Consider the following 14,310-nt stretch of genomic DNA (forward strand, 5'->3'; position numbering starts at 1 on the left):
CACAGGGACTTCTTTGTAAGGACACTCTTGACAATTTAGGACCACATGCATTGCAATTATGAGTATATTTGAAAGTTTAAATGAAACCACACTGTTTAGAACATTCTAAAGCCTTTATTAGCATCAGGTAGATTATTTCATTATAACACTTGTTAACTTTGAGACAGCCATTGAAATAACTTACTGGCAGTTACCTAAGGCCCCTAGGAGCAAAATCTCAGTCTGGGGTTGGGTAGATAAATACCATATGATTAATGTACCCCAATTAAAGGGGCAAAGCTACTGTACAGTAGGTCTCCGTACATATCTTAAGTACACAGGTGCCTTGAAAACCTGAAATGCACAAGACCTCCTTTTATATAGTTTGATATTTATAATACATGAATACAACTGAGTTTCCCTGGTGGCATTTGCCACTGGAAGTTGAAGCATTTAAAAAGGTTTGTCATTATGTAATGATGGTGCCTAAAACCTCTATTTCTATGGTACTTTTGTGAATTGCTAGGTTTTATACATATTTTCAAACATACAATTCAAACACCTTTTAATTCTAATGACATTATAGAAAATTGTAAAAGTAAATTCAGAGTACTAAAATAAGCAAATGAAATACCTTTTCCAGTTTTGAATTTTCAAATTAGGAATGTCTCTTCCAAACATTCAGGCATTTTTTTTTCTTTTTAGGGATGGGAGGGGGCAAAATTGAGAGGATTAGTGTAAAGAAAAGCCATCTTTTCAATGTCTTTACAAAATGACATACACCTCTACATTTGAGCATATAAACCTTGTATAGGAGAATTTTAAACATTTCAAAGTTAAATCTAAAACATTCAAGCATGGCAGCATAAAAATATTCAAAATAACTTGATTTGGGTTACTATATAATTCCATAAAGCTAAAGTTACATTTAGGTATAAACCTTCGGTAAATATGGCAACAGCAACCATCAAAAGCATATTTGCCAGCAGTTTCCCATACCTCTGTATAAAATAGTATTCCAAAGAAGCACGACCGGATAGCAGAATTACCCATTTTTCCTAAGATTTTCATCACTGGTATCCCTATACCCCACTTCTGTTGGGTGAAGTGCAAGTTATCATGAGAGGTTTTTTTCCTTTTTTTTTTAAAAGATGAGTAGAAACCAAGGAAGAAAATTTTAAAACATAGGTTTAAGACTTATCTGCAGATGAGTCAAAACGCCCCAACTTGTCTACATTTTAATAAATGTCAGGCAAATTGAAGTAGTTTCTGTCCCAGTAGCTGCCTGAATAAAGCCAGTCCTGGGCTCCGCTGTAGGGATTAGGGCCTTGATGGAACCACCTGTTAAGACAAGATTTACAGGGGAAACTGTTTGCAATCACAGGATCCTCACTGCTTCACCAGCTTGCAGACTCCCCTACTGCAGTGATTCACTTCATTCTGTGAGCTAGAGGTTTCCAAGAAGACTTAAGAAGTGTTTTTAGAGAGCACTTATGTAGAACAACGGGCTTCCCGGGTGGCTCAGTGGTAGAGAATCCGCCTGCCAGTGCGGAAGACATGGGTTCAATCCCTGACTCGGGAAGATCCTCTGGAGAAGGAAATGGCAACCCACTCCAAGACAGAGAAGGCTGTTGGGTTGCATATAGTCCACGGGGGTTTCAAAGAGTCAGACATGACTGAGCATGCACCCAGTCGTGCTCAGAATACATAAAACAATATTCTGAAATGTGTAATAAGACCACTTGAAAGATAAGGATTTTCCATGGCATTCAGTAACAGTATCTTAACTGTCCACCACTTACCTTCCAGAATAAAGCAGCATTTAAGCAATGAGGAATAAGGAATCAGGGTGAGGAGACTTTTACAGTCTACCTACAGTAATAGGAAGGTGCCTGATTCAGAGTAAATCTCCCCACCCCAAAATACTACTTCCATTTCACAAATGAGGAGCTCAATGTCAGAGAAGTTAAATAACTTGCTCAAGCTAACCATATCAAATAAGCCTTTTTAAAGATCATCAGTTTCCAAATATACTATGTTACACATAATCCACTGAAATTAATCTGGCCCACATCTTCCTGGGTCTCTCTTTTTTTCACACTAACGTAAATTTATAGGCTGCATCTAGCTTCTAACATCCTTACCCATCTGATCAAACTCTAGAAAGAGCTGCCCTAATTTTCTTGCCCTTTAAAGGACAATTCACCCATTTCCTAAATATTCCCAGCTTTCTTGAGGTAACAGAAATGCAAAATTACTTCTTCAAAAGGTTCAAAATTACTTCTTCAAAAGGTTCAAATTTCAATTCGTGTAACATTTTCTAGTAAGATTTAGTTTTTCAGAGTAATATTTATAAAAATAGTTTCATGTCTGTCATTCTTTCCAAATAAATTGCCTCAAAAATATTTAACAATTAGAGTGAGGTTTGATAAATCCCAAGTGGTCCCTGTTAACCACTGCAGCAACACTAAAAGCCCCAAGACAGAACGTGCTTCAGATTAGGTTAATTCCTTGAAGGCTGAGAAAGTAAATGCCCATTAGGCCCAGATTTCTAAATTATTACAGGAGTTATTTGGCTTTGGGGACTTTTCCTTAATTAAAAAATTTTAAAGTCAAATATCAGTATCAAATATTTATCACGATATGTGTTTCTCAAGACTTTGGTAACCACGCTGAAAACACTTTAAAGATTTTTCTTTGATCAAAGTCACAGAATTTTTGTCTAAATGAAGCATACAGTTTCACTCCTTTTGGTCTCACAAGTCCAAGCAATAAAAGCACTTTTGTAATCAGGCTTAACAAAATCCAAGCACTTCAGAAAAATCAATCAAATCAAAATTAAGGTCATCAAAAATATCTCTAAAAATTAACCAAGCCCCAGGCCTACACCACAGGACTTCCTCCATACAAACTGGACAACGGGCAAGTCACGTGCAAAGAGACCACAGACCAGGAGATTCAATAACAAAGGACTTTTTTGGGTTCACACATAAGCCACTGAAGGCCATGTCTGCAGGGCCTCCCTGTGTGGAGCACTTGCTCTTGGGAACTGGAACACAGCACGGAAGACAATCAGGTGTGAGGATCTGATACTAAGGACTAGCGTTTCTCTCAATGTCTCGTCTTCTCATTTCCAGCACTCAGGTCTGGAAACCTCTGCTGCTGTTGGCGTATCCCCTCCACAGACAGAAAAGTCCATGCTGTCTTTCCAAAGTCGAACACTTTAGACAAGCATGGGCAAAAAAAGAGGGGATGGGGAGATGTCTTTGCGGCCTTTTAGTCAATATTTCTAAGAATCCATGAGTTTATGTCAGTAATGTGTGTGAGTCAATGACTGATGTGTGTGTGTGTGTGTTAGTTGCTCAGTTGCGTCCAACTCTTTGTGATCCCATGGACTGGAGCCTGCCAGGCTTCTCCGTCCATGGAATTCTCCAGGCAAGAATACTGGAGTGGGTTGCCATTCCCTTCTTCTGGGTGTCTCCCTGACCCAGGGATCAAACTTGGGTCTCCTGCATTACAGGCAAATTCTTTACCATCTGAGCCACCAGAGAAGCCCCATGTCAGTAATACAACATTCTATAATGTAGTCAGTAATATCGCATTCTACATAATATAACATTCTAGAACGTGGTTAATTCTGCATGATTCTCTTACCGGGGGAAGAGAGGGCTTCACCACCTTCTGTGGCGTCATCACCCACCTTCTCTTCAAAGCCGAGTCTCTCACCAGTCCCACCCCTTCCTCTCCACATAACCCCACTTGTTAAGGTCTCTGGGCTTCTCTCAGAAAACAGCACAGGCTCACAAGCAGCCATTTTCATGTGTATGAACTGCAGTTTAAAGCCTGAAAAATCCCAGAGCCTGAACTTTTTTCAAATGACTGAAACTGGTATCAACATGAAAGCCAGCTTTTAGTGTGGATGAGTTTAGGACAGGTTATAGTAAGTTTCTGGGTGTGATTTCCAAGGACTGGTTTCAACTCTCCCCTGCAAAACACATCCCTTTATAAGCTGCACAACCTCTACCCCGACACAAACTGAACCCAGCTGCTCAAAAGCACATTATCAGCCAGGAGAAGACCCAGTCAGCAAATACCACCTCTCACCCCTAATGGGAAAGGGCTCCAAGCACATATTCTTTTGACCAAGGGTCAGCAGCATCGTTTTTAAGGTCTGTATATCCATATAAGAGCTATGGATGCTAAGAGACAGCGGTGGAAGCAAGCATGTGTAAGGCTCCAAACTGGAGCTCACAAACCTAGCTTCCAGTTTTACTTCCAGGCCACCACAGAGCTGTCCAAAGCTCGTTGCTTTCTGAAAAAGACTTCACTCGACAGTAAACATGCTTACTGGACTTTCGCTTACTTCGCACACTTGAAAATGTGGTCAAGAAAATAAAGGAGTTAATTAGAAATACAGCACAAAGTGGGCTTTCTGCAAAAGAGACTAAAAATAATGATAAAAACTTATCAAGTATTTTCAGAAGGGATTGTAGTAAAGCAGTGTGGTTTTGGTTTTTGTGGCTCTTTCTACTCATGGTCTGCGACTAGCATTTGTTTCTTCATGTACAAGGGGATTTCTAGACTAATGGCTTTCCAGAGGTCCCCCGGATTCTGCATGTGCACGGGTGGGAGAAGGTGAACCTCGATGCTCAGCCCTCATCCTACCTCCGCAGCTCTGTGGCCATGTGCTCTGTATTTGCAAGTTCTTCGTATGTTCATTGGCAAGAAAGATTTTGATGCTAACAACAACAAAAAAATCCCAAAACTGTTGGACTTGATGATACCTAAGATCATTCCTAGTTCTAATAAAGGTAGAAGATGCCAAAGGGGCTACCAAGTAATATCTACTAAACTGGTTGTGAAATTATGCCCACACTGGCTCTGAAATTTACTTAACAACTCTGAATAATGGGACAATGGTTTCTATTATATAAGTGTAAAAAATGTTTTCGTTCTATTCCTGTTTATAAGAGATTCTATTACTCAACCCAAGTAACTAAGTAACTCCTGATTCTTTTGAAAATTTTTCAAAACTTGGACGTTTTACTGTCCAGTTTCTGATTCTTAATGGAATCCAAGATGTCACTTTAACAAACTGTATTTCCTCGATGTGTGCCATATGTTTGGAAGAGTAAAGGAATTGTCTAAATGTCCTTGGATCCATGATATATGTATAAGCAAAGCTCCTATAATTTACTCAGACAAACAACTCTGAGCCTGTTTCATACCAAAATCTGTAACTCTACTTTCCCTCTTATAGAAGGGACAAGTGTTTTGCTGGATAAGGAAGAGAGTTTGCTTAATTGACATCGACCTGTGTGAACTGTATAGAAATATTTTAACCTTAATTTCGAAATAGTCCTTTTTCTTTGCACACGTGCAGCCCTTTCAGCTTGAACTTGGTCAAAGGAAAGTACTTTTCTCTCAGGCCTGGGGACAACTCACAGGGTGCGGTGAGCCCCGCTCTGTAGTCCACACATCTGCCAGCCCCCCACCTCCATCCACACACCCCAGCCCCTCGGCGCACCTCGTCTTCCAGTCCTCCTCCGACTTGGACCTGTTCTTGCGGGCCGCTCTCTGTTTCTCCTCGAGTCGCTTTTTTTCTTCACTAGCTTGATCTAGAATCAGCGTAGCAGTGAAAAAACGGTTATTGCATGAGCAGAGGCTGCCCGGGACAGCACCTGGCACACTCACTCCACGGAGGCATGTGTTAGCACAGCCACCCTTTATCAGAACACAAGCACCACAGTCACGGCATGTCAAAACTTAACACAGCCCCAAGCTGGTGAGAGGTGATGCTGGCATCCAGGACCTCTCACCTCCTTCCACAGCCTCTGTCTTTACCCAAGGAGCCTGCTTATTCTTAAGGTCTCAGAAGTCATGTTAAAATGCTTGCCTGATGGTCCAGAGGCTCTGCACTCGCAATGCAGGGGGCCCAGGTTCAATCCCTGGTCTGGGAACTAGATCCCATATGCCGCAACTAAAAGATTCCCCAGGCTGCAACTAAGATCTGGCAAATAAACAAACATGTGCTTAGTCACTTCAGTCATGCCTGGCTCTGTGCAACCCCATGGACTGTAGCTCGCCAGGCTCCTCTGTCCATGGGATTCTCCAGGCTAGAATACTGGAGTGGGTTGCCATGCCCTCCTCCAGGGGATGGATCTTCCTGACCCGAGGATCAAACCCGAGTCTCACTGGCAGCAGGCTCTTTACCACTAGCATCACCTGGGCAAAGTATAGGTGCTCAGTCGTGTCCGATTCTTTATGACTCCAAGGACTATACCCCGAGGACTAGTCAGAGGACTAGGCCGACAGAGGACTAGTCTCCTCTGTCCAGGGGATTCTCCAGGCAAGAATACTGGAGTGGCTTGCCATTCCCTTCTCCAGGGCATCTTCCTGACCCAAAGACAGAGCCCAGGTCTCTTGCATTGGCAGGTGAATTCTCTACCATCCGAGGCACCAGGGATGCCTTGTGTTAACACCTAAAATGCTAACATGTAAGATGCTTGTGCGAACATATAAAATGTTATGCCCTAACAGACTAAAACGCAGACAGTGACTGGGAGTAAGGCAAACCATCCTCCTCAAAGAAATCCACCTTCCCTGGAGCTGCCAGGCACGTTACCTATCTCCCCGTTCTCCATGGCTCTGATGTCAGGCCGCAGCCTGCAGTCTGTCTTAGGAATCACGCTCTCCATCTCCTTGTCTACTTCATTCAAAACCATTGCAAAGCTAGTAAAATTGTACATCTAAAAAGAAGAAAATGTTCAAATTAACATGTACTGGAGGTTAATGCAGAATGAAACCCTGAGGCTAGAAGATTCGACAGGGATCCCCTGCTCCTTTCTAGGGTGATGATGGCCGGCCTCTCTGCGCCCACACATCTCCATGTTTTCTCCCAGGTCTGTGCCAGCTGTGGGAGTCTGTCTCAAGGAAACCCCCCAGGTGACACCACCATCACCTCCAGAGAGAACTACAAGTGAAACCAACAGTCTCCATTCACATGAAAAATCTCATTTGGTAGATCTGGCTACATCACCACGTACTTAAAGAGAGTCAATCTTACTCCTCAGTAAGTACAGAGGAAGCCCCTTCAAAGGCCCACACCTGTATGCACGGAGGAAGCCCCTTCAAAGGTCCACCCCAAGGCATCTCGGCCAGACACCAGGAGGCCTGGGCGGCAGCAATGCCGGGTCCTGGGCGGGAACCACAGAGGGATGACTGAGGAGCAATTCGATGACCCGCTTCTCACCCCCGCCCTCCTCCTGGTTCCATCCAGGCCGGGGAAAGAGCGCCATCAGATCCAAGTAAACAGGAGGCCTTACCTGGGCTGAGTTCGGAGGCCGCGGGGCTATTCGCCACAGGAGAACGCTCCCAGGGATGACGAACACACTCTCGGAATCCGGCATTGGCATTTCATCCGACTCCTCAGAAGCACTCACCTGGAAGAACCAACAGAGGAACAAAACTGAAATGCTTTGAAGAGACTGTGCTTACAACCGTGAATATTCACTAGAAGGACTGATGCTGAAGCTGAAGCTCCAATACTTTGGCCACCTGATGCAAAATGCTGACTCACCAGAAAAGACCCTGAAAAACTGAGGAAAAAAACTGAGGGCAAGAGGAGAAGGGGGGCGGGGGGTGGCAGAGGATTAGATGGTCAGATGGCATCACCAACTCAATGGACATGAGTTTGAGCAAATTCCAGGAGTTACTGAAGGACAGGGAAGCCTGGCATGCTGCAGTCCATGGGGTCGCAGAAAGTCAAACATGACTGACCAACAACAACAAAAAATTGTAAAATAAGCAGTTTTCATTGTGCGGCATTAGAATGTAACCCCATGTGAGTGCCAGGGCACTGTGCCTTTCTCACTCTCATGTCCTCACCTTTCGATCCAGGCCAGGAAGCCAATTAATGTGGGTTGAGTGACTGAGTCCATGCTGGGAGCCTGCAAGCCTGTGTTGTGTCATTTTTAGGGGCTATGAGCAAAAAGGCATTACCATCACCACTGTAGTCATCATGCCTTTACTGTCGTGTTTTAATATTTTTAAAGCTTTTTTTAAAATCCAAAATAACTCATTTAAGTAGTCTGTGGAACATTATGAGGGCAAGAAAAGGTTAAATTCTTGGAGCATTTAACTAAATTTATCAATGACCCAAACCAGCAGGGATCCTGAAAGTATTCAATCGAAAGTTAGGCTAAAAAAGAAAGCAGCATTTCCACCGGCTGCCTGCTCCCTCTCCCTCTCCAGCAGAGCTATGCCAGCAGCTCTCTGTATATTTAGTCCTTACGTAACTAGCCCATAAAGTTTTATATATAAAGAATTTAAGCCTTTGGAAAGTGAAGTCATATTCCCAATGTCATTGTTACCAAATCTAGAACTACTGGCTGAGACATGGAATTTTAAAAACAGCAACAAAGAGGGGACGACACTGGTAACAAGCTTCGCCTGGCATCTGAATATCCTCAGGAGCATCAGAAACCCACAGTGGCTGAGGCCCTGGGAGGCGAGACTAGACACGGGGAGAGTGTGAGGGTGCCTTCTCCAAGGCCCTTCTGTCTACAAAGACTGACCGGGGCTTTATGGGACATGAGGGAGATTTTCTGGAATTTCCCCAATGCCTTCTGCTGTACTGAATCCCACTTCTGTAAGGGGAGAGCGAGGCTCTGCCTCTTGCAAGCAACACAGCGGGGGGAGGGGAGCCAGGAGCAGAAAGCCAGGCTGTGATGCTCAGAGAGGATGGGACCTGAGCTGTCTTCACCCGGGGCCCCTGACCTCTGTCAACTGCTCTGACACGACGGTGCTATTACTGTCTCCATTTTACAGATGAGGCGCTGAGGCAGAGAGAGGGTAGGGATCTGCCCAAGATCAAACCACTCAGAAGCGGGGGAGGCAGGGTTCCAAGCAGAGCTCATGCTCTGATCCCTGATGCCCGTTACTGGAAAATAACCAGTCCTCCAACACTTCCTGTCCAAACAGGTGCAACCTCTCTCTAGCTCAGACTCCACTGAGCAGTCCAGCCTCCCTGGGTCCTGAGATAAAAAGCTGTGGCCTCACAAGCAGAGCATCTAAGGTTGAACTGTCCCGTTAGGAGGAAGCTTCATAAGAGGAGGATGACCGTCCAGCAACGATTCCCTTAACTGTGATGCTCTCAGCTCCCGGGATCTCGGATACAGAGGAGGGCAATAACACTGCTGTCTGCATGAAAACCCACGTGATTATTCTGGGTGTAATTTCAAATATTCAGAAGAGCTCAACTGCTAACGCACATAAACAGAAAGGAGAGTAAGAATATTTGTCTAAGATGAACTCCAACTTTCCAAAGCGATGTGAATTCAACACCGTGTGTGTAACTGCATAGCACACACCCATACGCCATGGGAGAGTATCCCAAGCATTCACTAGCAAGTCCGATCATCTGTTCATTACTGTATAGCACATGCAACTCTGCTCAATGTTATGTGCCAGCCTTGATGGGAGAGGGGCTTAGGGGAGAACAGATACATGTATATGTATGGATGAGGCCCTTTGCTGTTCACCTGAAACTGTCACACCATTGTTAATTGGCTATATGAAAGTCACTCAGTCGTGTCTGACTCTTTGCGACACCATGGACTGTAGCCTGCCAGGCTCCTCTGTCCACAGGGATTCTCCAGGCCAGAATACTGGAGAGGGTAGCTGTTCCCTTCTCCAGAGTGTCTTCCCAACCCAGGGGTGGAACCCAGATCTCCCACATTGTAGGCGGATTCTTTACTGTCTGAGCCATAGGAAAGTTCAAGAATACTGGAGTCGGTAGCCTATCCCTTCTCCAGCAGATTTTCCCGACCCAGGAATCCAACCGGGGTCTCCAATTGGCTTTAGCCAATGCAAAATGTTTTTGGTGTTAAAAACAGCAACAACAACAAAAAAAGGTCAAGGAGAAACATCACATGCATGGCACCAAGTATAAAAGGTAACACCGTGACCCACTACCAGGCCACCATCCAGGGATCCCCTCAATACCATCTTCTGGGATTGTTTACCTGTTTGCTGTTCTTCTTCTCTTCAGTATTTTTCTTATCATTTTTTTTGTAAGCATCAAACGTGGCTGGGTCAACACTGTACAAACATTCTGTCCATTTCCCGTAGAGGGCACGGAGCTTCTTTTTGCTGCCAAGAGAAATCAATGCTGAGCCAATAATTAAACCGGTGTCTTGGGATAATTGATTATCATAAACTGAAAGTACTGGTCGCTCGGTCATGTCCGGCTCTTTGCAACCCCATGGACTGTAGCCCACCAGGCTTCATGGAATTCTCCAGGCAACAGTGCAGTGGGTACCCATGCCCTTTCTCCAGGGGATCTTCCAGACCCAAGGACAGAATCTGAGTCTCCTACATCACAGGAAGATTCTTTGCAGTCTGAGCCATCAAGAAAGCTCCTCTTTTCATAAATAGAGATGCTTACGAATCAGATTCTTTAAAGAAATAGGTATTTCTTGCAGAAGAGTTTTTCAATTTACTGAAATGCTGTTTCCTAGATAACAGCAGGAAACCTAGACAGCATGTTAAAAAGCAGAGACATTACTTTGCTGACAAAGGTCTGTCTAGTCAAAGCTAAGGTTTTTCCAGTAGTCACGTATGGATGTCAGAGCTGGACTACAAAGTAAGCTGAGCACCGAAGAACTAATGCTTCTTCCAACTGATGATGGAGAAGATTCCTGAGAGTTCCTTGGACTGCAAGGAGATCAAACCAGTCAATCCTAAAGGAAATCAGTCCTGAATATTCATTGGAAGGACTGAAGCTGAAGCTCCAATACTTTGGCCACCTGATGCAAAGAACTGACTCATTGGAAAAGACCCTGATGCTGGGAAAGACTGAAGGCAAGAGGAGAAGGGGATGACAGGATGAGATGGCTGGATGGCATCACTGACTCGGTAAGTTTGAACAAGCTCCAGGAGTTGGTGATGAACAGGGAAGCCTGGTGTGCTGCACTCCATGGGGTCACAAAGAGACAGACACGACTGAGCGACTGAACTAACAGCAGATTTTCTCTATCTTCCTTTTAAAATTTTTTTGGCCAGACCACGCAACATGTAGGATCTTAAGTTTCCCAATCAAGGATCGAACTGTGCCCCCTGTAGTGGAAGCATGCAATATTAACCACTGGACCACCAGGGAATCCCGGTGTTGGCAGATTTTAATAACAACACTTTACTTCGTGGAAAATACCTATACTAATCAACATTTAAAATGGAACTTTACCTTTTATCTTGAATGTAGCCTTCAACTTTGTGTAATTCTTTACCAAAAAGGCCGCACGGCTTAAAATTCAACACGCATTTGTCCCCAGTCCTGTAAAGAAGACAGTGAGCTCGGGTTATTGTTCAACACGGAAGCAGCAGCAGAGAACAGTGACTCTCTGGCAGCGCCTGCTGTTTAGTGATTTTCTAACTCACACCAGGCTCCACACAGAGAGTATCACAATTAATCCATAATCAGTACTGAACCCACCACAAAGGAAAACCAAGCAAGGTCCATAAAAAAATAAGTGAGTTGCTGCTATGGAATGAATGTCTGCCTACTCCTCGTCCCAATTCATATGGTGAAGACTCATCACCCATGTAAGGCTATTTGCAGGTAATCCGGTCCTAAGGGTGGAACTGAATGGATGCATGGTCTTTGAATAAGAGACTTTGGGGAGATGATCCCTCCCTCTGCCACGTGAAGATTTGAGAAGATGGCCAACTTGAAACCAGGAAGAGGGCCTTCCCCCAGCACTGAGTCTGACGCCACCCTGACCTGAGCCTCCCAAGTCTCCAGAAGCATGAGATATAAATGCTGCCCTTGAAGCCACCGGGCCCACCAGGTTCTGTCACCACAGCCTGAGCCGACTACGACACGGGCCTAGGCTCACAGTAGGATCTGAATCCACCTCTTTCCAACTCTCCTATCCCTCCTGTCACTGGCCCCATGTGAACAATACAAGCTAAACGGTGTCAGCAAGATGAGCTGAGGGAGGGAGGAATGAAGATTCCCTGAGGCTGCCGAAGCTCTGAGTTCACCAGTCTTCCATAATTAGAGACTTAAAAATATAAACTCTATTCATTAAGGACTTCCCTGGCGGTCCAGTGGTTCAGCATCCAAGGCAGGGGACATGGGTTCGATCCCTGGCCCTGAATATTCCACATGCCATGGGGCAACTTAGCCTGGGAGCCCAGCTACTAAATCCTGTTCATTAAATGGACTGGCTTCTATTTACCACAGAGTTACACTGCCTGGTTCTTAAGTTGTCATTAGACTCTACTAGAATTTTTTTAAAAATTTATCCATATATACAGAACTTCTAAAAATGCTTTATATATATATTCTTGGCCGAGCTGCATAGCTTGTGGAATCTAAGTTCCCCAATCAGGGATTGAACCCAGGCCTTCCACAGTGAGAGTGTGGAGTCTTAACCACTGGACTACCAAGAAACTCCTCACAATGCAATGCACTTTTTTTTGGCCACACCACATGGCATGTGGTATCTACATTCCTGGACCAGGGATCAAACCCAGGCCCCCTTCATGGAAAGTGCGAAGTCTTAACCACTGGGCCGCCAGGGATGTTCTCTACTAGAACTTTTACAGAAAGACTACCAGACGCCTCTGATGCAAATGAAGGGACGGGGACGATGAACCATCTCACTTGTGGTTTGTGATCTCCACGTTGCCGTATTGCTCAATCCAGAGCTTTCCCACAATGATGTTGTGCACACAGCACGTAGGATTCGTCCACGTATATGCTTCATTGTGTCTAGAAAACAAAAAGAAAGCCAAAGCCCAGACAAAGAAGTGAGAAGTGTTACTCTGTTTAAAAAGCACATCTGCCTCAAATGCCATGACTCAGGATAACCCATCAGACTGCTGGAGAGCACTCAACTCTAAGACTATAAAAACTGCTGATGTTAACCCCAGTAAAATAGCTATCATCTGGTTGATTCTTATTGTTTCTTAAAGGATGCAAAAACTTAAAACAAAACTATGCTTCTACCAAACTCCAAATTAAACTATGTACATAACCATCTTAAGCCTTCAAAAGTTTGGTGAAAACATAATAAATTAAGTTAGAGGTAGAAAAGAAAAATGGTCTATTTGGTGCTTTCCAGCTTGCCAAAGGGAAAAACTTGTGTATGTGAGTAAGTTCCAATTTTACACATTCTTTGCTTTTGAAAACACTCATTTTACATCTCGTACACTTATGCTTAAATGTATTTCTAATTCACCAGCACTAAAATTCACTTTTCTTGGTGTTATCTAGTTCTGTGAGCTTCAGTGTATGTGTAGATCATTGTAACTAGTACCACAGCCATAAATTCCATCACACCCTCCACAAATTCGCTCATGCTGACCCTCTATGGTCAAACCTTCCCCCACCTGGAATTCCTAAACAACTCATCTGTTCTCCATTGCAATAGTTTTGCCTTTTCTAGGGTGTCATATAAATGGGATAATACATCATGTCACCTTTGAGATTAGCTTCATCTGTATAATACATTTTAAATTCTATGTATCAATAATTTGTTCTTATTTCTGAGTAGTATTCTATTATATGAATGTATCACAGTTTAACCATTTGTGCTTCCCTGGTGGCTCAGAGGTTAAAGCGTCTGCCTGGAATGCGGGAGACTGGAATGCGGGAGACCCGGGTTCGATCCCTGAGTCGGGAAGATCCCCTGGAGAAGGAAATGGCAATCCACTCCAGTACTCTTGCCTGGAGAATCCCATGGAGGGAGGAGCCTGGTAGGCTACAGTCCATGGGGTTGCAAAGAGTCAGACACGACTGAGCGACTTCACTTTCCTTTCCTTTAACCATTTACTCACTGAAGCATGCTGGGTTGCCTTCAGTTCCTGGTGATTATAAGTAACACTCCTATGAACATCTGGGCACGGGTCTTTGTGAAAATACATCTCTATTTCTCCAGAGTAAATGCCTATGAGTAGCTGAATCATCTGGTTAACAGAAGTTCAACTCTGTAAGAAACAGCCAGACTGTTCTCCAGAGTGGCTCTACTCTTTTACCAAATCCCCCAGTAATATACGAGATTTCTGGCTGCCGTGCATCCTAGTCAGCACTTGATACTGTCAGCTCTAAAAATTTTGATTTAAAAAAACAGTAATAAATAAAATAAAAATTTTGATTTTAGACATTCCGATAATCGGTGTGTAGTGGTATCTCACTATGATTTTAATTTTGCATTTCTCTAATGACCGATGCTGTTGAGCACGTTTTTGTGTGCTCATTTCTCATTCATATATCTCTTTGGTAAAGTACCTGTTCACATCTTTTGTCCAATTTCTTACTGGGTT

General features: G+C 43.9%; 1 protein-coding gene across 5 annotated transcripts in view; it reads right to left on the reverse strand.

Annotated features, from left to right (window-relative positions):
* Positions 1-94: 94 nt before the first annotated feature.
* Positions 95-14,310, reverse strand: part of OSBPL1A (oxysterol binding protein like 1A) — a 221,221-nt gene continuing 207,005 nt past the window's right edge. For 4 of the 5 annotated variants that reach the window (XM_040264750.1, XM_040264752.1, XM_040264747.1 and 1 more), the window contains 7 exons: positions 12,650-12,757; positions 11,225-11,314; positions 10,005-10,131; positions 7,305-7,421; positions 6,605-6,728; positions 5,507-5,597; positions 638-1,320 (listed from right to left, as the gene is read on the reverse strand). In XM_040264750.1, coding sequence (XP_040120684.1) covers positions 1,218-1,320; positions 5,507-5,597; positions 6,605-6,728; positions 7,305-7,421; positions 10,005-10,131; positions 11,225-11,314; positions 12,650-12,757 — 760 coding nt within the window. In that variant the 3' untranslated portion in view covers positions 638-1,217. Of the gene's footprint in view, positions 1,321-5,506; positions 5,598-6,604; positions 6,729-7,304; positions 7,422-10,004; positions 10,132-11,224; positions 11,315-12,649; positions 12,758-14,310 lie in introns of all 5 variants that reach the window. The other variant, XM_040264746.1, reaches the window with a different exon arrangement.

This window comes from Oryx dammah, unplaced genomic scaffold (assembly GCF_014754425.2).
Source record: "Oryx dammah isolate SB20612 unplaced genomic scaffold, SCBI_Odam_1.1 HiC_scaffold_22, whole genome shotgun sequence".
In the NCBI taxonomy this organism is placed as follows: Eukaryota; Metazoa; Chordata; class Mammalia; order Artiodactyla; family Bovidae; genus Oryx; species Oryx dammah.